At 34.6% G+C, this 25,433-nt stretch overlaps 2 protein-coding genes across 2 annotated transcripts; one reads left to right on the forward strand and one right to left on the reverse strand.

Moving 5' to 3' along the window:
- Positions 1 to 17,064: 17,064 nt before the first annotated feature.
- LOC143537566 (14-3-3-like protein) lies at positions 17,065 to 18,825 on the forward strand. The gene is made up of 4 exons (XM_077031312.1): positions 17,065 to 17,624; positions 18,183 to 18,305; positions 18,402 to 18,518; positions 18,617 to 18,825. Exons 1-4 carry the CDS (start codon positions 17,136 to 17,138, stop codon positions 18,662 to 18,664), a joined length of 777 nt encoding a protein of 258 aa, XP_076887427.1. The 5' UTR covers positions 17,065 to 17,135; the 3' UTR covers positions 18,665 to 18,825.
- Positions 18,826 to 24,115: 5,290 nt separating this feature from the next.
- Positions 24,116 to 25,060, reverse strand: LOC143537540 (protein MIZU-KUSSEI 1-like). Its single transcript, XM_077031284.1, has one exon. It carries the CDS (start codon positions 25,053 to 25,055, stop codon positions 24,366 to 24,368), a length of 690 nt encoding a protein of 229 aa, XP_076887399.1. The 5' UTR covers positions 25,056 to 25,060; the 3' UTR covers positions 24,116 to 24,365.
- Positions 25,061 to 25,433: the final 373 nt, after the last annotated feature.

The raw sequence follows: 25,433 nt of genomic DNA on the forward strand, positions 1-25,433 counted from the left end.
ATCAAAGGCCATAAAACATTAGTTTGAAATTCGAAAAAAACTTGGCGGGGTTAAGTTTTTTTTAACGGGTTTCCAATGAAAACAATATAGTGAAAGTTGGGAATTGAGACAACTATTTGCTGAAGTGAGATTAATATCGGCAATTGCAAAAAAAAATATTTGGATTATTAAAATCCAATTTGCCTTTAAATTTACATTGAGATGTATTTTTATAACATAAGGTCACTAAACAGTATCTTGAAACAAAAATCAAATGCTAAAAATGTCTATCCTATTGTTACATACTTAAATTTTTAATACACACTTGTGTATATAAGAATTACAGTTTGACCCCCCCCCCCCCCTCTCAAACGTCTGGTTCCGTCACCGAAGAGGAAAAAAAACAAAGATGGTGTTTGGCGGTGGAAAACAGTGGTTGATGTAGAAATGGGACGATGCTACTTTATATTTGACTCAACTCGTTTTTTTTACCCGATCCATTTTGTATCTTTCTAACGAAGATTTTTTAATCCGTCTAAGGTGATGACTTAGAGAGAACAACTTATACGAGGACAACATTATATTTGAGAGGACACATTTATATGTAAACGGTATAGTAGATGAACATTTGGATAATGTTTGATTCCATTGGATCAAACCAAGTAGTGAAAATAGACATGTTGTGAAATTTTCCAAATCAATACTCCCTCCGTCCCATTTTAAGTGTCCTAATTTGATTTTTCAAGTCTTTATTGTTTAACTTTGACCGACAATATTTTTATTTGTGTTATATAATACTTGATATAAAATATATGAATGGATTGGGTTTTAAATGTATTTTACATTGATATAATTTTCATCAAGTATTATATAACACAAACAAAAATATTGTCGGTCAAAGTTAAACAAGAAAGAATTGAAAATTCAAATTATGACACTTAAAATGGGACGGAGGGAGTATTATTTTACGTGTACTGTTTTTAAACACGTTTAACTTGGAATGTAGTAGGTAGAGCATTTAATAATATTATAGTAAAAAAAAAGGTTTCAATCATTTGTTTAGAAGAAAGACATAGTAGTGTGAATAACAGCACATCCATGATCCATTGTCTTTTGAATCGTTCCAAGGTGAGTGCAATCAATCTTACGGATATATGCAAACAAGTGAATTAACATTCACCAGTCATGAGAGAGATTTATTTTTTAATAAGTTATTGGTTCTTAATTATCCAAGGATCTAATTGGCATGCCCAAATAAAAGACTCCGAAGTGCTTAACCGAATAGATAGTGTCTAGTACTTTCGGCCTAACCGGCCAGTCTAGTCCGATCATAAAAAAAATGATATACATCTCGTAGCCATGGCTGTAAATAAACCAAATCAAACAAGGCATTGTTCATGTTTGTCTGTCAAGCATTGTTCATGTTTGTCTGTCAAGCGTTTAATTGACAAATGAAAGGTTCACGAACGCCTACATGTCTTGTTCATGTTCATTTATTAAAGAAATGAACTTGTTCGTGAACAACTCACGAGCATAAACGAACGAACAAAATAAATACAAACAATGTTTGATTGATTTGACTAACCGAGAATGGTTAGAGTCAAGCACCAACGGTTGGTTTGATTATCAAGTTTATGTTGGTAATCTTTCTAACATTCTTATATGTTAATTTGACGTTCATATTCATGTGTTAATTCAAATGTTGCAATCTTTATCCATCTTGATTTCTTGAATGATTTTTATTAATGTTGCTATCTTTATCCAATTATATTTTTTTAAAACAACTTATGGTTGTAACACATATCCATTTATCCCTACGGCATTTCCGAAATGACAATTGAAGAAACACTAGGTGACCCGGTACAGATTATAGATAATCTGGGGGTTAAGTAATGTTTCCCACGGATGAGGTCTAACTGAGAAGGCTGTTCTTCAGGAGACCTGCAAAACAAACACCGTAAGCTCGTCACTGAGAAGGGGGGAGTTCCTCCTTGTGACCACCCTCCGGCGTGAGAATCAGACTAGGTTGCTCTGAATATAAGTGTATATTAAGAGATTGCTAGATAACTGGATAGCAGATGATCTTACCATTCCAAGATATTGGAGTATTTATAGCCGAAGGTAGGTTTCCAAGAAGGTACAGCCGGCTGAATAGTATTCATGTTCAACCAACAGTGGATTATGCACAGGCCATACTGGTTGGTGGGTAGGTTACGGCCAACAGTAACAAAGTCGGCTGCACTATTCCACCAACTGTAGATTATGCACGTCCCACTTACTGTGGATTGTACGCAGGCCATGCTGGTTGGTGAATAGGTTACGGCCAACAGTAACACTATTCCACCAACTGTAGGCCGCGCATGCTCCTCAGTAAGGGTTGGTGAGTAGGCAGCGGCTAATAGTGACAAACAGTACTAGAGGGTGCTCCTCCTCGCCCTGTTGTCGATGAGCTGTCACCCTGTGATTGGCTCATGGGCTGTTCTGGTCAGATCGTCTGTCCTGTCCATACCTTGGTAGGCATGGTACAAAAGATCTTTCAGAATCAGACTGGCTCATTTAGGCGGGATTGTTCCCGCCTTGCTCATTCCTTCATGTGACTACTGAAGTAGCTAGTGTCTTGTGCGTGTAGCCCTGCTGTCTGCGGGTAGCCTTCCCTGATGGCTTGTATCCGCAACTGCGGGAACAGGCGGGGTACTTCACCATTGGGAGGCTTTCCCTGCGTGTTCAGCTTGTGTACTGCGCGTAAGATCCTATGAGCATGGTGGGTCCTGCGGGAGCAGATGGCCTTTGCGCAGACGTCCCTGTTCAAGGTGAGTCTTGCGGGACCAACTGGTCTCTGCTGGGACCTACCTCTTCAACAATGAAGCGTTCAAAATTTTGTGCTATCATGAGACAGCCTCTGTTTGATAATTAAAGTCGGAATCCGTTTCTAACTAATACCTGGTCTTTAGGTGCTGATTGAGCGGGCGACTAGGAAGTAGCGATTAATCATGATTGTTAGGGACTAATTGGATTAGAGTTTATATGTAATTTTTCAAATATACATATATATACCAAATTCTAAAAATAAAATTTTCAATTTTAACAATTTTGACCAAATAGCAATTAATCGTCAAGTAGTCGGTAGGGTACCCACAAACGATTAATCAACGCCTGGACAGATTTTTACAACCATGTCTGGTTCTGACTTCTGAAATTTATAAAGGTATCTTAAACTAGGGGTTTCAAATCCATTGTAACCGTCCAAACTATCTAAGGCGAGCTAAAATTTCTGGTTTGACCGATTTAATAGAAAACCGGATTGTTTTGCTGTTTATGGTTTAAAAATGTAGTTTCCACGGTTTTGGGTTAGAACCGGCCGAAATATTAAATTAAAGTAATTATAAAATCTTTTTATAGTCTATATAATTTTAAAAATTATTAAATTCCATCAAAACTGATGGAACCGAGTCGCAACCTGTTTTAGATCCACCAAGTGTTTATATTACAATTGGATTTCTTTAGCCCACAAATGGCGTGACTGAATATAATATAACTGGATTTCATTAGCCCACAAATGGTGTGGCTAAAAATAATATAACCGGATTTCTTTAGCCCGCCAACTGAAAAATACATATTTTGTGAATTGTGAGGCTGCTGAATTGTTTTTTAAATGATAGGAACCAAGAATTAAGAAGTATAAGATGTCTTTGAACTTTGATCGTCATAAAGTGGGGAAAGGAAATGGTATATGGAATCGAGTAGTGAAGTGTGTCAACAAACTTAATGACAAATCATTAATTCCTCTGTCGGTGATTCAAGGAAAAGTGGATAACGGTAACGCTACAAGATTTTGGTTGGACACTTGGTTGGGGAATTCTACCATTGCTTCCTATTCCCTTGCCCTGTGGCTCTAGAAGTTGATAAAGATTGTTTGATTACCGATCGTTGTTTTGATATGAATTGGGTTTGGAACTGGAGGAGATGTCTGAGATGTGGTAGGGAAGAGACACAATTTAATTCACTTTACTCTTTTTTAGAAGGTATTCAATTGTAAGATAAAACGGATGAATGGTTGTGAGATTTTGATTTTCAAGATAGTTTTAAAGTCAAAGACGTCATGAAATACATTGACAAAGTTATGCTCCCAACTAGTCATTTGAAAACAAGGTGGTGTAAAGGGGTGTTCAAAAATGTTAATATTTTCTTTTGGCGTATGTATTTGAATCGGCTTCCGACGAGAGATAATCTATCAATAGAGGTTTTGATATCCTGTCTCTTATGTGCCTATTTTGCTCACTAGAGAAAGAGACCGTTGACCATCTGTTTGCCTTTTGTGGTAGCTCATTCTACCTGGATATCATTTTTCAAGTGGTTAGAGATCTATTTTACAGGTCCATACCACATGGCAACCCCTTTTAGAGTGGTTAGATAGTTCAAAGTTGGGGGTCTTAAAAAAATCGGTGGTGGAAGGCATCTTCTCAACGACATGGTGGGTGTTATGGAATTCCAGGAATGAAGTTGTATTTCGAGCCAAAGATCCATGAAAAAACCTTTTTTAGAGACGATTATTTATTATTCTTATCTTTGGATCCGTAATAGGAATAGTAAGATTAATATTGGCATGATCGAGTGGATAAGAAATTCACTTTTATATATGTAACTCCTTTTTATTCCTAAAGGGTAGAGGTAAGGCTGTCTACATCTTACCCTCCTCAGAACCTATCGTAGTTTTGCTATTGGTGGGATGTACTGAGTACGATGATGATGATGATGATTAGGTCTTTTCTAACTAATTTCGATTAGGTCTTTTCTAACTAATTTCGGATGTCTATAATATAATTTTCTTCCTGTTAAAAAAAATCTATTTGTATATATGTTGAACAATCAATACTTGTAGGGTTAAGTACTTAGCCACTTATGCTAAGTCATTTGATTTTAATAAGCATGTTTTAAATTGTTATTTCATGAATACAACGGTGATTATTTTGATGATTTATTTAAAAGTGAACCTGTTTACTGTATATTACCCAGCAATGTTTTGCATTAAGCATGTTTACGACATTGAACAATTAAACATTATAAGATTATTTGTTGTCTGAACAAACATTATGTCGATAAGTGAGCATGAGGTGCATTTTAACATACTATTTTATTATTTAGTGTCATGCTATTAATCTGTTATGATGTCTTTATTTTGTATCTGATATCTTAAATATATATAAAAGAAACCTCCCTATTTTCTCTCAAGCAACCAAATTACTTTATTTGTAAATGGTGGTTTCTCATGCATTTGATCCGAATCACGGGTATAAGTCTCATCAAACCCAGATAACTAGAGGTGGCAACTGGGTTGGGTTGGGTCGAACGAGTCATGGGTCAAAACGAATTTGGGTCAAAATGAGTTTGGGTCAGAACAAGTCAATTAAAAAAAAGGTTGTTTTGGTTTGGGTAGGAGCAGGTTAAGGTCGAACCAGGTTTTGATTTTTTTTTTGTGAACGAGAATAACGGCCGAAACATTTTAGTTTTTTAAGATTTTTTGTTTTCCATTTATATTTTAAGTTATGATTTATAGTTATTTTTTAGGGGTTTTCTAATTAAGATCAAAAACCCTCAAATAAATATTCAAAAATAATAATAAAAAATTATAACTCAAAATATAAATCATAAACAAAAAAGGTATATTCACTAAAATGTTTTCTACGTTGTCCTTGTTCCATAAAATAAAAAAAACCTACCGACAATCGAACCTAAACTGAAAAAATCGACGAAAGTGAAACAAAAGCCAAAACCAAACCACATCAATCGAAATCGAAAAAATCAATTAAAACGAAACTAAAAGAATTCAAACCGAACAAAAACGAAACTGAAAAAACGGACAAAAATGAGTCCTTATGACACTAACCCACATTGACCCATTTTTTTAACTTGCCGATCCATTTTGACCCGAAAATAAAAATGATATAATTTCAAATGACTCATTTTAACCCATTTAGTTAAAACCTTTTACCCAAACGAACTCATTTAATTTTTAAACAACTCAAATTGACTCATTTGAAAGGGTTTGGATCAAGATTGTCACCCCTACAGATAACCATTAAACGGATTATAACATCTTATTATATTAAGAATTAATCGCACCAAATATTTGATATGAAAATCCTATAAAATAGGGATATAATAAAAAATAACATCCGATTTTTTTTAAAATATATCATTTATAATTATGAAATAATTATATAGTAAAAAAAAATTATAAGCGGGTCACGGATCTCATCAAACCCAGATGGCTTTTAAACAGGTTATAACATCTTATTTATTTGTGAAACTCTTTCATCATCAAACGCTAAATATATTATTCATTTCCTTATAATAAATAAAATTAAAATACAAAAAAATATATAAATATTAGAAACGTAAAATGTAAAACAAACCCCGTAATCAAACCCTGATTTAATTTCTCAATATGGATTTAGTTACACAATTCTTTTTTTCTTTTAATTTAACTTAAATGAAAAGTTTCACAAAATAATATCCAAATTATAATAAATGAACATAAACGAATAAATATAAAAATTAAGTAGATAAGTCATTCAACGTTTCATTAAAAAGTAAACATAACCCAACATAAAGTAATCAAAACAAGTTCAAGCATACTATTAACTTCTTACAATAAATCAACTAAAATCCAAAAAAAAAATACATTCACAATGTTAGAAATGAAAATTTTAAAAAACCCCCGTACTACGGGGGATACAAACTAGTGTTCTATGCTTGTATACTATTGATGTTTTTGTATAGACATGACGAGGCATATTTTCTCTGTTTTGCATGTATAATCACCTACCTTAAAAGCAAGTTAGGGTTATTTGCACGGATCGGGCCTTTGAACTAAAATAACTTTATCATTCATGACTTATCTACTTGAGCACAATATTTCTCATTGTAAACATGTTTACAAAAAATACTTTGAACATGCTAGTTATTTCCAATAATAGATCTCGATATGATATAATACATATAGTTGATCAATTAAGATAATTTATAGTTATCATACACTCATCTACTTGGAGTTTAAGTTAGAGTTATATAGTTTCAGGCACAAGTTAGCTCAATAATGAAGTCTAATTGTAGAGTGGTTACAAACGGTTTAAAAACAAGAACACCACACTCATCAAAAGTTAACTCAATAATGCCACTAATTGTAACATATTTTATGCACATATATTAAGCATTCAATTATGTATTCAGTTTTAAAGCTCATTATCTTATGAATCATGTATTTTATATCATGTTTCAATAATTGATTATAAAATAATAATTCAAGATAAAGCATATAATTCATCTTGGAATATCATATATAATTTTAAAGTAAGTAAATCTACATATCATGACGTATCACATATTCAAAGTTTCAAACACATAAAGTAAATCCAAAAATTGTACTTACCGGTTCAGTAAACTTTATCTCGTAAATACACTTGTACTAAACTATAACCGGTCTAGAAACTCTGTTTTGTAAATGCACTTGTGCTAAACTACCGATTGTATAAGTACCTATACTACATTTGGAATTCATTAGCCCACGGATTTCAAAGGTATATTTTGTGAAGTACGTATTGCATAATTAAATCGTGATGATATGCTTTCGTGACCAAGAATAACAAAATTAATCTATTTGTTTTGAACAATCAACAATTGAAAAGATACGCATTCAACGTGTTTGGCGTGTTTAAGTTTTAAATATCGTTGCTATTAAAGTTAGCAACACATCAAATTGATTCAAAAACCATATAAAACTTGGGTCTAAGGTGCTATTGTATGTAAGTTGATTTTAATCTAAATGTTTCAACCTTAATTTATATATCAACAACGTATGTTTGTTTTAATGATTTGAAATTTTGAATAAACAAACCAACAAAAAGTTATTCTCTTAATATAAACATAAAAGCATTATTAATGGTGTCAATTAATATGCATGGTTTAACTTTTTGTTTCACGAATACAAGTTTGATTATTTTGATGATTTAAATAATGAAACGGAACATAGTTAGTGCACATTAACAACCTAACGGTGTCTTGTAATAATTACCGCATCGAATAATAAAATTATTTAAGTTTATATGTCGACTAAACCAGTCTGATATCGATAAGTGAGCAACTGAGCATGATGTGCATTAACATATTATTTGATGCTAGCAATGTGTCTTCAGTTTGTATCAGATATGTTTTATGTTTGTATTCGACTTCTTGCTATGTCTTCGTATTTTATAACTAAGCACCTTTTTTTTTCTATTTTGTGTCCTTAAAACTTCTTCCTTGAAAGCAAGTTCGGGTTATTTGCAATGATTGGACCTTTGAGTTGAAAGAATTTTGATACTTTTTTTTGAACGGCCAACTAAGTAACGCCGGATACTCCGTACGCGACCCCCATTGATTAAAGGTAGCCTGAGCCGGCCACTAGTCCGGACGGACGAAGCCCCTAGCGGTCCACCTATTGAGGGATTCACCGGATAAAACCCGACCCCCACGCCCGCCAAACGGCACGACAACAAGGAGCCGGTAAAACCGGGTGAGATCAGGACTTGAACCCTGGCAAGCCAGGGTCATCCCTCATATCTCCCATATAAGTTGGTGATAGTGAGGTTTGAACCCCCTACCTCTCACTTATAAAGTAAGTGCTCTACCATTGAGTCACAACCAACTTATATACTTGGTTGAAACTATTAGGTTGACCTTCAGATTTAAAAACACGAAAAGATAAAAAAAAAACAAAAAAAAAAAACACATAATGGAAAGAAAAAAAATGCACTTGAAAATCACAATCGACACTATTTGATAAACTAATCGATATTCGAAACTTGATGGGTAATTGCCTGACAAATATACATCGGGTATTAGACTAGGTATGAAACATGATTTTACAACTGAATATACGACTGAGATTACCAATTTCCGTCACATTGCCATCCTTAACCAGGGGGGGGAGAGATGCACAATATCGGGTTTTTTTAAAACCTGGAACCGGGTAGGAACCGGGTTTTTTTGTCATCGGGTACACAATGGAACCGGTTCCAGTCAGGAACCGGGTAGGAGCCGGACCCGACCCGCTGGAATGAAATGGGAACCCAGTGGAACCAGGTAGGGTAAGAACCAGGCCCGGGTTTTAAGTAAAAACCGGGTACAACCGATTTTTTTTGAAATTTAAACATTTTGACCGTTAGGAACCAGTTCCAACGGCTATATAGCCGTTTTTGACCGTTGGAACCGGTTTTTTTTAACTATATACACCTTACACACATACTATAAATAGCTATGTAGTGTGTAAAACTTGTTAAAACACTTTCAAAGTTGAAAATAGTGATCATAAAGTTCTTGAAGGTTTTGTTAAACTTTTCATTCGCTTCTGTCGACACGGGTCGATCTCGTGCATACCCATGTTGTTAAATATTTCCTCGATCAATGTCTCAACCCTGTAAACATTCCAATAGGGGTTTAAAACGGCGGCACAAATAAACACCGGCGGTATGTCTTCATTATATTTTAAGAACTTTTCCTTCATTACCGCAATAATATCATTGAAGAGTTTGTTCTTCTCCTCAAACTCTCTAAAATTCAAAGACATATTGTACAATTCTTGCAAAACCCAACAACTAGTAGGATAATAAACTCCAGATAACTTAGTTGTTGCGGTTTTGAACACATCAAGATACTCCAACAAATAACCAACATTGATCCAAACACTTTTGGGAAGCATATCGGCCTCACGTCGATCAAAAAGACTGTTATGAAAACATTGTAAAGTTTAGCGTTGGGCAAAAGCACACTTGAGCATCTGAAAATTTGAGTTCCAACGGGTTGGAACGTCCCAATTCGGCCCCAAATATTTTCTTTCAACCGATTTTCAATAGTTCTTATATTCAAGATGTCTTCTTTTACCACTTTTGAAAGCATTTTGTAACATAAGTCTAAAGCAAGTCAAATCTTGACCCATGTTTTCATTGCCGAGACCTTGTTGAACAACCAAATTGATCATATGTGCAACACATCGAACATGAAAAAAAATTCCCGTAACAAGGTAGTGAATATTTTATGATAAATTTTTCGGTCTCCTTTGAATTGTTTGATGCGTTGTCAAACGACATCGAAAATATTTTATTTTTCAAGTTATAAGTCGTTATAACCTCATCAACCAATTCAAACAATTTTTCGGTGGTATGCGGGTAAATAAAGTTTTCAAAAGCGATGGTGCGTTTCATCAATTGCCAAGACACCGGATCAACCCAATGAGCGGTGATACAAATGTATGATTCGGGTAACCCGTGTAGTGCCGACCAAACATCGCTAGTTAAACTCACCATCGATTCTAAAATTTGAAAAAGTCGACTAACTCTTTTTTTGCACACTCCCACAATTTGATACAATGACGTCTTAGGGTAGTACGACTTACATGTGTGTATCGCGGTTGTAGACTTTCTCGAATCTAGGACGTCAACTCCGGGTCATCAAAGTGGTTAAAAGGCAAATTTCGTTGAATAACGAACTTTGTCATTCTACTTGGTCGGTTGTGCGAACGTCTTTCAAGGCCTTGCAAAATTTCTTGTCTATGTACTTTTTTAAATTCGAGTTCAAATCGTGCTTTAAGAAAGTTTCACAAAGTTTTCAACGAGCCTTAGTATCACCATCGATCACTATAACCAAATCCTAATTCTTCCATATTTCTTTGTTGTGGTTATGGTCGGGGACCCCAATAACTTGTGGGTCATCTTGAGCACGAACCGGGTCAACAAAAACGGATGGAGTAGCGTTCTTGTTAGCCTTGTTGTTAGACTTTTTGGTGCTTGCCATAATATTTTTGATTTGGATGCTCGGGTTTGTAAAACGAGAAGTATTTTAGATTGTTTTTGAGTTTGGTGGTGAAACAAGGAGTAAATAATCAATTTATATAAGGTTTTGGACAACAAAAACCGATTCCAACGGCTATCTAACCGTTGGAACCGGTTCTAACGACTAGTTTTTGAGCTGCAGCTGCATTTAACATAAAATACCCGGCGGAACCGATTATTCTGGGTAGGAACCGGAACCGGTTTTGAAACGCAACCAGGTAGGAACCGATTCCTGAAATAATATATAGAACTGGGTTGAGTTTTCGGTACACCGGGTACGACTTGGAACCGGTTTCGGGTCGAGTACACCGGTTCGGGTCTGGAACCGATTTTTTGTGCACGTCTAGGGGGAAGCTGTAACATTCGTCACTTTTCAAATCCGAAACCCGACCCGTTTTTTTTTCTTTTGCCTCATTTATTATTCGAACGTTCGTTACTTAATAAATTCCCGCATTCATTTAAGTATATATATTTTGTTTATTTATTTATTTAATTATTATTGATAATAACTATGAATTATATGCAAGAATACCCCTAACTAACTTAATACCACTTTTGAATCCACAACTAAAGATTAGGACCATATTGCAATAAACCACAAAATTTTCTTTTCTTCCTTTTCTCCCTCTTCCGTCGGCAGCCAGACACCCCCCCTCACACCATTTCTTGGACCTTAATTTACGGACTAATTGGCAAAATTAATATTACCATATCAATCCTTACCAAAATCCGATCCTACCGACACACTATACATGGTAAATAACAACGAATTGACAGCTAACTTTAATAATAACAAACCGCGGCCATCTTAGGTCGTTTACACTATAAATACACGCATATAATGCAATTAAACCTTACCACACCATCTCCTACAGCCTCAGAACCAAAGCCCTAACGCAATTTTATCATACAAAGTCGTCTGTATCAGATTTAATATCAAGCTTGAGCCGATAGCCCTAGTTAGTCGTTCTCCCTCAATTCGTTAACATACGAGGTAACCTGTTTATGAATATTGTTCGTTTATACGTGATTAATAGTAACCCCAATTCAAATCCTACAAACGAACACCAATTGAACCAATTTAAATTCTAGGGTTTATGGTTAATTTGTGTCACACCCCGACCAAAGGCGCCGGAACATGCTGAGGTGTAACGATTGCCCATAAGCGCATGACACTAATTAAAGCGACAATATTTAACAAACTCATTTCATTTCACAGCATCGAAAATGTCACATAACAATATTCATGAGATAGTCACAACAAAATATAACAAAATATAGCAAATCAAATATTGTTCATTTTTGCTAATATCCTAAAGGTATCGATGTCGTTTTATTCACAAGCTCGAGTCAACCTAGATGCAAACCTGTAACATTTCATAAAATAAAGTTTATCAACACAAAGGTTGGTGAGCAATTCATAAGTTTGAGCATACTAGCATATAATACGAAAAAGCCACAAAACTTGTATACGGGACGATAAATAATAGCAATAACTTGGATAAATAGATATCGCTAACACATTAGCGACACTTAGCTATAAGGGGATGCCAAATAGTATAGGATTTTATAGTTATCGTTAATTGCATTACGTTAACGACACATTGCTATAAGGGGTTGCCAAATAGACTAGTATTTTATAGTTCCACCAACCAAAAGCGATAAACACATAGCCATATGCACCAAAATCGAGCAATTATTTAAGTAAAGTATACAATAACGTTTGTGGGTTAAGATTCAAGTATAAAACATTTAGTTGAATAAGTATGAAATGTCACCCCAAAACGAAAGATAGAAAACGATGTGTGAAAATACTCACATATAAGTAAGAAACTTGATTTCGGAAAAAGTCGGGTAATCGGAAGAACGGGTCTAACGAGCAAAGCCTAAAATTATATAAAAGCCTTGAATTAGAAAAGTTGTTTTAGAAGTCTTTTAATAAATTAAATGCTTGAGAAATATAAACAATTAAAGTTAAAGGTTTAAAATGTAACTATTTAAGAAGCTTATAATAATAATCCTTTAAAAATGTAAGTTTGCTCGAAACTGGGTTAAAGTATCTAACCTTAATATTTACTCAACCTATGTTAAGTAATAAGGTGGGTAAAAATGCAAGAATGCAAGTCCCTTTGGAACAAAGATACTAAAACGGGTCTTTAATGAGTGTTCGGGTTGTTGGTTCGGGTCTTGATAATTGGTTAAACCCAAAGTCAACTTTCCGGAATAATAAATGTTATGAGATAACTCAATAAAATATAATAACACTTAACCAAGTATGTAGTCCTATTGTTTAGAACTAACAACGCACGTTAAGAGAGTGTTCGGTTTTATTGGTCCAAGTTTGTTATAAGATCAAGTTGGATTCAACATTCCAAGTATTTTAATAAATTATTAAAATCAGTTTGTAAAGTATTTTTAAAGAAATATACAAGTCTTGATAGCTAAAAACACACATGTGTGTCTTAAGCGAGTGAAAATCGGTTTAGTTCAGTTTCCATCTCACAATAAGTTCATAGATGGTTTCCACATGCCCAATATCAAAGAACTTGTATAATAATTTATAAATGATAAAACTTGAGTTTTACAACTAAAAAGTTAACAATAAAGTCTTTAAACGACAGTTTGGTTTACGGTTCGGAACTAGTTTCGGGTTAAGATAGAGTTTAGAATCTACAAACCCATAACCATAGAACTTATAAAAATGATTTTAGAAACTTAAATCTAACAATAATCATGTTTAAACAATTATTTAGCAAAAACTAGTAAACAAAGTTCGGTTTGCGGTAGAGAGCTATCTACGGTTAAACCGAGGCTAGTCTCTTCAATCTCATAACCATGGAACTTCATAAATATGATGTACAAACTAAAATGAGCAAGAGTTAGACATGATTAGTATGTATAAACAAGTTATAAGTATATATATATATATATATATATATATCAAGAACACGAAGTTCTTCATGAAGCCTTGCTTTACGAGGCCCGAAACTTAACCAACCAGAGCCGAAAAAGTAATCACCAAAGGTAACAAGGGGTGTATATTATATATATGTTGTGCCTTATACTTCAAGTATTAATAAGAGTTAGTAAGTTAGTTAAAATGTAAAAACTACATAAGTTTGACTTTGAAAGTCAAACCCGACATAAACATGAATATAACCTTGAATGATTCTTGCATTTTAGTGAGGAAAGAGTTTATGAGCAAGGGTTTATGTTAGAGATGACCTTGTATTTATATGAAGAGTTAAATTTGGTTAAACAAGTGATTTAAGGGTTAAAACTCGGATTTGTTGGACGATAAAACCAACAAGGAGACATAAGGAACATTTTGGTCTAGTGATACTTTACAAAGTTTCAAACAGTTTGGCCCCCGAAGTTCGTTTTAAGTGATTTTAACGCGTTTTAAGGCACGTAAAGGATGTTTTCAAGACCCAACAAGTGTAAAACAATATTGTAACATAAAAACCATCATTTTGATTATATCATAAGTTTCGGTTTACAAAACGGGTCGGTTTACATGATAAACGGATCATAAACGAATACAAACGAGTACAAACGGGACCCGATTTTAACGAATGTCACAATTTGTGTTTATGAACATAATATATATATATTATTTTCCAATATGGTTTAATCACAAGTTAACACACCAGCCTGATGGCTGATGTGTGTGAGTTAAGACTCTGAAACCGGTCCAGGCGCGGGTTCGAGCCTCCTGGACCCGGTTTTTGTATTTTATTTTTATTATTTCTTTTCTTTTACCATACTTTATATAACTTATAAATATCAAGTAATAAACGTTATTTTTTTTTTCTTAAAACCGAACCTCTAAGTCTTACGAAACTCGGTTTTGATAGTTTTATCTAAATCCTTTTGAACCAAATTTTTACATCTACTGTATATAATACAATATTAAATAAACATTATTTTTATAAACCAAATCACTTTAGATGTTCATAATAAATCTTCTTTTTAAACCTCCACGTTAATTTATATATATTACATAATATTTTACTTATTTATTAACAAATAATATTTATCTTTTTTATCAAAGATAATTAATAATAATAACGTTATTAATCGCAACAACCGTAGGAACATGATAATAAGACTACTTACACATTAACAACCATATTGAATCTCAAAACCCGTCATAAATCTTTGTATTTCGCTATGATTATATTTAATTCTTGTTATCATTAACAACTAGGAATATTTGTCGGTGAACCTCGAGGAGCTTGACCGTCTTCATCCTAATTCTTTTTATTATCTCATCATCACCTAATCCACACATTAAGGTGAGTTTACATATCCCTTTTTCATCTTTTAAATTTTGGGGATGACATGTATACCCTATTTAAATTACTCATTTTTATTTATTTATCTATTCATAACACAATCCGATATATGTTTATGTGTGATTATTGCATGCTCTATGATAATGCTCTATGTGCTTAATTGTTTATTTTATGTTTAGTGGTTGGTATCTCATCCTCATCTATCCTCATCTAGTATGATCATACATTTACCCAAGTACTTTGATTTCGTATCAATAAGAACGAGTCCACATCTATTTAGTTGTTTATATTTTCATAAGAATTGTAATACTCATAATTTACATATGAATTGTGATTTATCTCCATATATATATATAAAACTAAAACTTATGTATTATCACCAACATTCGTGTTAACAAACTATATTTTTATACATATTAAAGGTACAAGTAGTTGATATTATTCAAGTTGGAAGACAATAGTTTGACCTTATGATATTATTCAACATACAAGAATATGATGTAATTGTTATAATTATTGAATTTGTGTACGTGTTTAATGTTAATGAAATTAAATATTTATTGTCGTTTTAATTAGTGTCTTTTAAGCTACTGTCCAATCAATACGTTACGCCCTGACATATTCCGCCGCATTTCAGAAGCCTCTTGGAACCCCATGGTTACCAGGGAGCTTCACCCTTCTAATCCTCTGGGTTCAAAGGTGTTAGGAATGAGAATAGTCTTGTACAAGTGCGTACTCCACACATCTTAACATGTAACATTGTTTATTTTCATTTCTTTTTGGTATCAAGTAAATCTGGTTATAATAAAATGCCATTAAAGTCAGCAACATAATTCATTTCCTCCTTTTTATCACCAGCTTTCATTGTGTATTATGTTAAGGTCATTGTGCATTATGTATACCGGTGTGTTTTACGTTTCGGATCATTGTGTAATAGTATGTATTTATCATTGTGTTTTACGTTTATATTAATGTGTAATATGCATTAATCATTGTGTTTTATGTATTAGACATGGTTGTAATTTTAACATTATATTTACATATTAAAGTTACACAACAATGTTATTTCACTATTACAATTTTCAGATTTCTATCACTTTTGAAAAAAGGAAGACACAATGATAAGGATAAGGATAAATATAGAGACATAAAGATGAACATAAGACACAATGATAAATAGAAAGATACAGTATTGTATTTTTTTATTTCATAAAATAAAGTCATACTCATATTAAAGATAAAAAACATTTGTTATTATGATGAATATTTTTTTTTTTAAATATCATGCAAAAAAGTTATAGACGTTTTAAAATGATGAGGGATTTGACACGTGGTTAACATGTGACTAGAGAAAATACGTGTTTTTCCTTTTATGCCATGCATCTTTTGGTCCTCATTTGACACACTACAATCAATTATGGTTCTCATCATTCTCATTTTTATTTTTGTTACCATTCATAGATAACCCAAGCCATGAATTAAATTCAAAGTGGATATATGTGAAAGCATTCCCAACAACTTCTGTATCTCTATCTCTATAATTAGAGTAAAAAACACTACATTTTCTTTCTCATATACAATTAAATAATACTTTTTAGATATGTATCATTGTATTTTCTTTCTCTTCTACTCACAACCACTTTCAAATATAACTAAAATAAATAAAGGATGAACCGTGTCATGCAAAATCTACTTATCTTTTTAAATTTTCTCTCTCTACTTCACTCACAACCACTTACTCTAGAAACCTGGGCCAAATTACTCGAGTGCCCTAAATACCCCCTTAGAACAAAAATATCAAAACATGTGACACAAAAATAAAACAGAGGGACTATTCATGTAATCAACTCAATTTCAAAAGAAAATCAGAGTAATTACTGATCTGGAAAGCAAGAAAACCCCTTTTACAAAGACCCACTATATCATCTCTCTTTCTCTTTCCATTTCAATCCCATTTCCAAGCACTTTCCACCGATAACCTCCACACACACCAATGGCCGCCGCATCCTCACCACGCGAAGACAATGTGTACATGGCCAAACTCGCCGAACAAGCCGAACGCTACGAGGAAATGGTCGAGTTCATGGAGAAAGTCGTCGCCGCCGCAGACGGCGGCGAGGAACTCACCATCGAGGAACGCAACCTCCTCTCCGTCGCCTACAAAAACGTCATCGGAGCACGCCGCGCCTCGTGGCGCATCATATCGTCAATCGAGCAGAAAGAAGAGAGCAGAGGCAACGAGGCACACGTGGCGACCATCCGTGATTACAGATCTAAGATCGAGTCCGAGCTGTCGTCGATCTGCGATGGGATACTGAAGCTGCTGGACTCGAAGCTGATTGGATCTGCGAGTAATGGTGACTCGAAGGTGTTTTATTTGAAGATGAAGGGGGATTATTATAGGTATTTGGCTGAGTTTAAGACTGGATCTGAGAGGAAGGAAGCTGCTGAGAATACTTTGAATGCTTACAAGGCGGCTCAGGTTAGGCTTTCTGATTTTCTCATTTAGATTCAGTTATCGGTTATGCTTAGTTCATATATTTATAGCAATTTAACACTAACAATTGTAGCAAGTAGGAACTGATTAAGATTTAAAACACAAACGTTCGTCACTGAAAATTGGCAATTAAGACTTGAAAAACTGATATTGGGAAAATCGGTGGTCGGTCAATATTGCTGATATTATCGGTACTGATATTCGATGACCGCCATAGCACTGATATTGACTGTATAGTTTTGTTGATAGTTATTTATCGATTTTGAGAGAGTAGAGTTCGTGTTTGTAGGCTTATTGTGAATTGACATTTTGACACTGTTTTAGGGCTTTTGTAATTATGAAATGAAATTCGAGATTAGTTTGTGTGTTGTAATATTAGGTTTTATGTTTGTGTAATTGATTTATGTGTTGAGGCTTTGATTACTGAACAAGGGTGTTTTAGTTTGATATGAGAATATGAGATACAGTTTCTTGTGTTTTTTTTTCTTCACATGAGTTTAATGGTGTGAATTGGTAGTAATAGTTATAGTCTCTTGGTTGCAGGATATTGCAAATGCGGAACTGGCTCCAACTCATCCGATCCGTCTTGGATTGGCACTCAACTTCTCGGTGTTCTACTATGAGATCCTGAATTCTCCTGATCGCGCATGCAATCTTGCAAAACAGGTGAGAAATTAGCTGCATATGGTTAATATGTACACGATTACTGACTTTTATTATGGATATTTGAAGTTGGCTGATGTTTGATTTGTGATCTGTTAGGCTTTTGATGAAGCAATTGCCGAATTGGATACCCTAGGAGAGGACTCTTACAAGGACAGCACCTTGATTATGCAGCTTCTTCGCGATAACCTCACATTGTGGACTTCAGACATGCAGGTTAGTTTTTTTTAATTTGGTAACTTTCGAATTTTTAATCCTTATGTGTTATTGCTGTTTATGTATTAACTATCGAATGTGATGTTGGTGTTATGCAGGATGACAGTGCTGAGGAAATTAAAGAAGCACCCAAGGCCGACGAGTAACAAATTTCAGAAGACCGTTTTATGGTTTGTAATTGTTTGCTTTTCGATTGAAAAATTGCTGTGTGTTGCGAGTATCTACTCTTTAGCTGTAGGGATTTCATGAACTTCTATCTGAATTTTATCATGCTTAATTGACTAGGTTGTGGTTTTATAAGTTTTAATCAATATTTGTGGTTAATTGTTAAATCATATAATTGGTTCAATGATTTCTTTAGATGTTTTCATTTTTGTACTTTTTGTTCTGCATTATATTATTTATTATCCAGACAGGCTGTAAAGGGGGTTGTGCGCCCCATGTTTTGACTGCTTTGCAGGAAGCTCTGAACTTAATTGTTTGCACTTTTGATTCCTTTTTATTATACTTTACAGTTGGATGGGTTTTGATAATGTTTAATGTGAGATGTTGGCAAGAGAATTACTTAGGAGCATTCCTTTTTCTTGCCTTCATTTAATTGTGTTCATCATGCCACTTTTGATATTTTGGTGCATTATTATAGTCTTCTGACTAAAACTGGTACACAGTTTTTTACTGTTGTTGAAATGGTCAAAGTGCTACTAAAATTGAATTTTCTTATTCTAAATTACCTTTTTACTGCATTTTAATAATAAAAAACATTTTTAGATATTTGGATTTATGTGATATTTATAAACTGAGCGTTCCTTTTTCTTGCCATCATTTAATTGTGCTCATGATGCCACTTTTGATTTTTGGTTCATTCATTATAGTCTTTTGACTAAAACTGGTACACAGTTCTTTTCTCTTGTTGAATGGTCAAAGTATAACTAACATGGAATGATTGAGTACTTCGTACGGGATGACCCAATAGATAAAGACCACTGCCAGTTGGCCCAACCCAGTTGTACGGAGCTCTTAAGCACCTTCAAGTTATCTCCAGTTTTGGGGATAATCCACCCGCTCGAAGGCCCACTAGTGGTAAAACCCGGATGCCCTCAGGATCGAATTGGAGATCACAAAGATCTAGTTTTCTTTCATTGAGCTACCTATGCCCCCTAAAATATTGTAAGTGAGAATTGAACTTGGGTCTCTAATGATGAACCCAAACATACTACTACTACACCACATTAACTTGGTTGAACTATTTCAAGATACCATGTCGTTATTCAGCTCAAGCCGACCTTATCTTCCACTCTGATTTAACTTTACACAATCTATTTATTCTCTCTCTCTCTCTCTCTCTCTCTCTCTCTTTTACATAAGGTACAAATCGTGTCAGGTTAATGGGTTGAAAAAGTAAACTCGAACCGCGATCCGTGCAACCCATTTTCCTAAACGAGCTTACGAATAAAGAATGAGTTGTAATAAATGGGTTAAATGGGTTGTAAGACTGATGGAGTGACCTTATAAAATATACAAACTTTTACTCTAATTTAAATGGGTTGACAGTTAGCCAATCAATTTATTCAAACGGGTTACATACGGCAACTCAAAATTAAATTAAATTTAGCAGGTTAAACAAGTCAACACGTAAATGACTTGTTATCAATCTGGTTAACCATTACAATATCTCGTGCAGTAACTCTACTTATTCTCTCTCACATTGACCCTATCAATATGGTTAAAAACATTACTAGTCAAACTGCCGTGTTTTTCAATCTGGTTAAACATTAAACCCTAAAACTGATATGTCGTGTTTTAGGTGTAAGAAATTGAGACCACACAACACTATGCCATCTCTCATAGCTATATAATATGTGAACACCAATCCTTTCAACGTCAAATAGTGACACTCATAGAAAAAAATGGTACCATGGGCCATGACAACATAAACACGGAGACGACTCTTGTCACTATGCCTTGACTTCCAAAAAGACCTTTGCAACCCATCTCACACGATATTGTCCAAGTCTTCCCTCAACCAGTACTTAAACAATTCATCACTTCATTCAACTTGTGGTGTCACATGCCTTCATCCCCTTAGCTAGTCACCATGGTTTCTTTGCCTAGAAAATTACCTCCCAATTGTAGTCATGATTCATGTCTACCACCACTACCACCAGCACCACCAGCACCACCAGTACCACAACGGGTGCCGTCTCCTCCACCAACACCACCACCAGCGACACGCCCAACCGTCAACGAGTCATACTCACCAGTTCTAGTCATTTTGTTTGGTGGTCTTGCTGTTTCTTTCTGTTTCGTTTGTTACCTCATATGTGCCACAAGATACCTAAGGCGTCGACCAAACAACGCGAACACAAACTATGAAACCCGTGAAGATTTACTTAACGAGGAACTTGGTCCGATTACTCTTCACTCGATTTGGTTGATCAACACAATAGGCCTTGACCAATCACAAATCGAATCCATACAACTTTTCAAGTATAAACGAGACGAAAAGTTGATCGAAGACACTGATTGTTCGGTTTGTTTGAGTGAGTTTGAAGACGATGAAAGCCTTCGGCTTTTACCTAAGTGCAGCCATGCCTTTCATGTCCCGTGCATCGATACTTGGCTCCGGTCTCATAAGAACTGTCCATTATGCCGAGCTCCAATATTTAACAACACGAATGATCAACCGAATATGATTGCATCAAGTACACGTGAGGAATCCGAAACTGAAACGATACCGGTTAATGATGCCGAAACTATTGATGATCATGATCATGATCATCATGTGATTGAAGTTGATAATAGTGGAGAAATGGTGAAAACTTCTAGTGTTGTAGATGAAACAAGTAGCAGCAGTGCACAAGGTGAAGAGTTGGTAGCAATGAGGAGATCGATTTCGAATGGTCAATTAGTAGGGTCGAAGAAACCGAGTAGCATGCGAAAAAGTGAACATAAGCGCAAAGGGTCGAACTCTAGCATTCGCGATTTGAGTAAAGTAACGAAGACTTCTTCGTTTGCGCTACCCCTACGGAAGGCGAGTAGTTTTACAAGCAAGAGTCGTCCTCTTAATCAATCTTATTGAGTATGAGGATTGAAATTGAGACTAAACTGTGAGTCTTGAATTCTTGATGATTTGTTGATTAAGAATTCTTGTACAAGATGATGCCTAGCAAGTATTATGTCTTATAATTTGAGAACTTTGGCAAGGTTTGTGATTGGAACTGAAGTGATATGTACCTGATGCATGCTTAATCACCCCACCCCACCCCACCCCACGTTTTCCCTTTTCTAGTTTGTTTGCTTTATTATTAGTTTAAGTCATGTACTAGTGGGTGCATGGTCACTTATACCTATCATGTTCTCTTAAGGCTATAAAAGCCAAACGTTTGCTGAGAATAGTTATGAATGAAAATATTATAATATGGATCTTTTCTATTTTCTTTTTCTTTGGATCATTTGATTAAAGAACGCGGTTCGTATCAAGAAGCTCATTTGGTTCTAAGTTTGGATATTTTTGGTTTTTAATTCACGATATGGAGTATATCTAGTTGATGATCGATATCGTGATGTTTATTCGAGGTTGAATTCAAGTTTTCTCTCATTTAAGCTGTTTATTCAACACAACAAAAATGAAAAAGAAAACAAACAGACAAACAATTGGACACCATCACTCCCCACCCCACTCCCAGGGTAAAAAAAACATTTTGTGAACCTACACTTAACACTAGAACAACAAATCTGTGTTATAATTTTTTATGAATGTTACATACATATATTTTTAAGATTCTAGGGTCTACCTCTTAGTCAAGGATATCGGCTACGGGTATAATTAAGTGTGGGCGGAGCATCCACCTTGAAACCTTCGAGCTCACATGGTTGATGTAACCCCAATATTAGCCAACCCATTTGCCACCTCTAGTTTTGTGTTGATGTAGCTGATGTAATATAACTAAAGCCCACAGAATTGTTAAGCCCATAAGATTGAAATGGATAATTTAGCCCAAGTATAAGAAAAACAACACAAAATTTGAAAAAAAGAAAACTTTTAAACAAAAACCAAATTATTGATTAAAAATGTTCAATTTTATGATGTACTCCGTAACTGTTTAAAAAAATAATATCATATGAAAATGCTATTTAATTAATAAAAGTAAGGTAATTTGAAAAGGATAAGAAAAAGCACTTAAATGCCCTTCTATTAGCGGCACATGCCATCGCAAGATTGTTTCTTATGCTCTTTACAATCTAGACTTTGTAGTAGTACCAAGGAGTTCAATGTGCGAAGCATAGAAAAGTCCTTCAATTGTAATTACGAATGAAGTAGTTTAATCACGTAAGAGAACAAATACTTACACACAAATTCAAATAATTACGTAACATACACAGCTAACTAGGGATAATAATTACACAATATAAATAAACAATTTCACAACTATAAAAATAGCTAGACAACCTATATGTTATTAAACACACAACCCATATACAATTAATCATACAACCTATTTTAACATTTTGTATGTAAGCATTTCCATATATATAAAAATTTAATATTTGTTTTTTAGTTTTTGGTGGTATACCCTTTTAAGTCGCTAGCCACTTGTGTTTCTAGATATCTCTTCAGATTACTTTTAACATAATTTAGTCATCTAAAGGAAAGTCAAGGAAGCCCCGAAGGGTGCGCGAGCCGCACTTTCAGTCGGGGCACATAAGTTTGGGGCACAAATTTTTTTATACATATTACATATATATGTTTTTTGTGTTAAAAATAAGGTTATTTGCAATATTTTATAAGATAATTACGTGTTCAGAGTGGTTTCTGCTTATAATAAATCGGTCGATAACAGTTTTATCAATATACATTAGCGAATAAAAATTATTCGTTAAGGCCTACGGGCCTTTTTATTTTGGTTCGGCCGAGGTATTTAAATTCTCGAAAACAGCCCTACAAAGGATCATCTTTTACAAGAGCGAACTTGGAAGCCATTCAAAGCCTTTAGATATATGTAGCATAATTAACCTTGTATTAATTATACCCTAATCAACATAATTAGACACCTTTAGACATAACCTTAACTTTCCAGCCTAGCACATAACCATATAATTAACAAAAAGATCATTTTAAGAAACGAAAAAGACGAAAACAAAGTGTAAAGCAAAAGGAAACACTAAACCAACTTACAACCAAATAAAGATACGTGGGGTGCATAAATTTTTATGCGTTTCACTACACAACATAAAACATAAAGTTATTTGGTCTTGTAGAGACACGACATGGCGAATCCACAACAACTCATGCATGCACCCACCACATCAATTTTATATCACATTCATACTTTATATATTACATAATTTGTCTCATGCTAAATCAAATCCTTATGAATTTCAACATCATACTTAAATTACTTCCACATCAAGAAATCACAAACACGTTATCATCACGATATCAATAAGGTCATGCATAATGGTTAATGTCCATTAAAGGGCGTTTCCTGTCACATCATCATCACTTTTTTTTAACAAAAAAAGATGTGTAATAAATAATGCCTTTTTAATCATTACGACTTCAGGAATATATGAACGTTATTGTAGAGATGGCAATGCCATCTCACACGTCCACAATTTCCTCGAGGGGTGGTGTAGCGTCTATCTGCCCTTATAATGCCCCCATTATGCATGGTCTTAGATAAAAACTTAGATTGTTTGGGAAACAAGGTTTCAAACAATATTCAAAAGGTGAATGTTATACAAATAAAGTCATGCTACTAAAATCTAGCACAACTCAAAAAGAAACCAACCCTAGGTATCACTCAAAGGGGAAATATGATCAACAAAAACAACAAAAAAACCAAATTAATTTGGTCTGAAAAAGAATATACTAAGTTCTTGACCGATATTACCATCTGGGTCGATCAAATGGAACGTTTCTGATCGATTCATGGATTTACAAGTAACCCGATTGAAGTTTCCCCTTAGGTACATAATATCATCCCCTCGTTTAACATCTTTCGCTTCCACAATACCCGCACCAGCATGCACTGTTTCCATATGTTTTAAAACGTTGATATCGGTTGATGTTGGCTGTCTCTTGAATGCATACCCTACTTTTCTTCCGTTACAATGCATGGTCCATAAAGGCATGGATAATAAAGATTTTTCACTAGAGGATTCGAGTTCGTTTGAGCACTCGAGGGCGATTCTTAGGTTGCCATTTTTCATTTCACGGGCTAAAAATGAGGTGGAGATGGTGAGTTCAAGGAGGAGTATTGGTGTTTGTGATTTAGGGTTTGTTTGGATACATAAGTTGACTTTGCCGGTGCGTGAGCCGAAGATGGTGCCGGTGATATTGGTGGCGGTGGTGGGATAGATAATAGATGATGATTTTGGATGGTGGTTTTGGTTATAATATGTTTTTTCAACAAGGGTGCAGGTGCAAGCTTGGATGAGTAGTTCCAAGATGGACCGGAGAAGCCGCCATGAACGGACTTGTTTATGGCATTCCACGGTGGTAAAGTTAGCCGGAGCTACCGTGGGATAGGCCATTCCGGTATATATAAGTTGTTATCTTGGAGAAAGATAGAAGCTTTGAGTGGAAGAAAGGAGTGGTGTAGTGTTTGTATAGGGAATGTTGGCAGGTCACAACCCAAAAGAAGGTTATGTTATAAAATAATATCATAGCACTAATTGGCTTTTGAATAGTTCTTTTACTTCTTTATATCATTTTAATGTTTGTAAATGATAAATTCGTCTATTCACAAAAGTGGTTTTTTAATAAACCAAATTATGATAAATTGGATGTGGTTTTATGGTAGAGTATCCACTTTACTAGTGAGAGGTAAGGGGTTCAAACCTCATTATCACCAATTTATATGAGAGATATGAGGGATGACCCTGGCTTGCCCGGTTTCGGTTTCGAGTTCT

Source organism: Bidens hawaiensis, unplaced genomic scaffold (genome assembly GCF_021521415.1).
Source record: "Bidens hawaiensis isolate Kalapana, Puna unplaced genomic scaffold, B.hawaiensis_p1.1 tig00011228_1, whole genome shotgun sequence".
Taxonomy (NCBI): Eukaryota; Viridiplantae; Streptophyta; class Magnoliopsida; order Asterales; family Asteraceae; genus Bidens; species Bidens hawaiensis.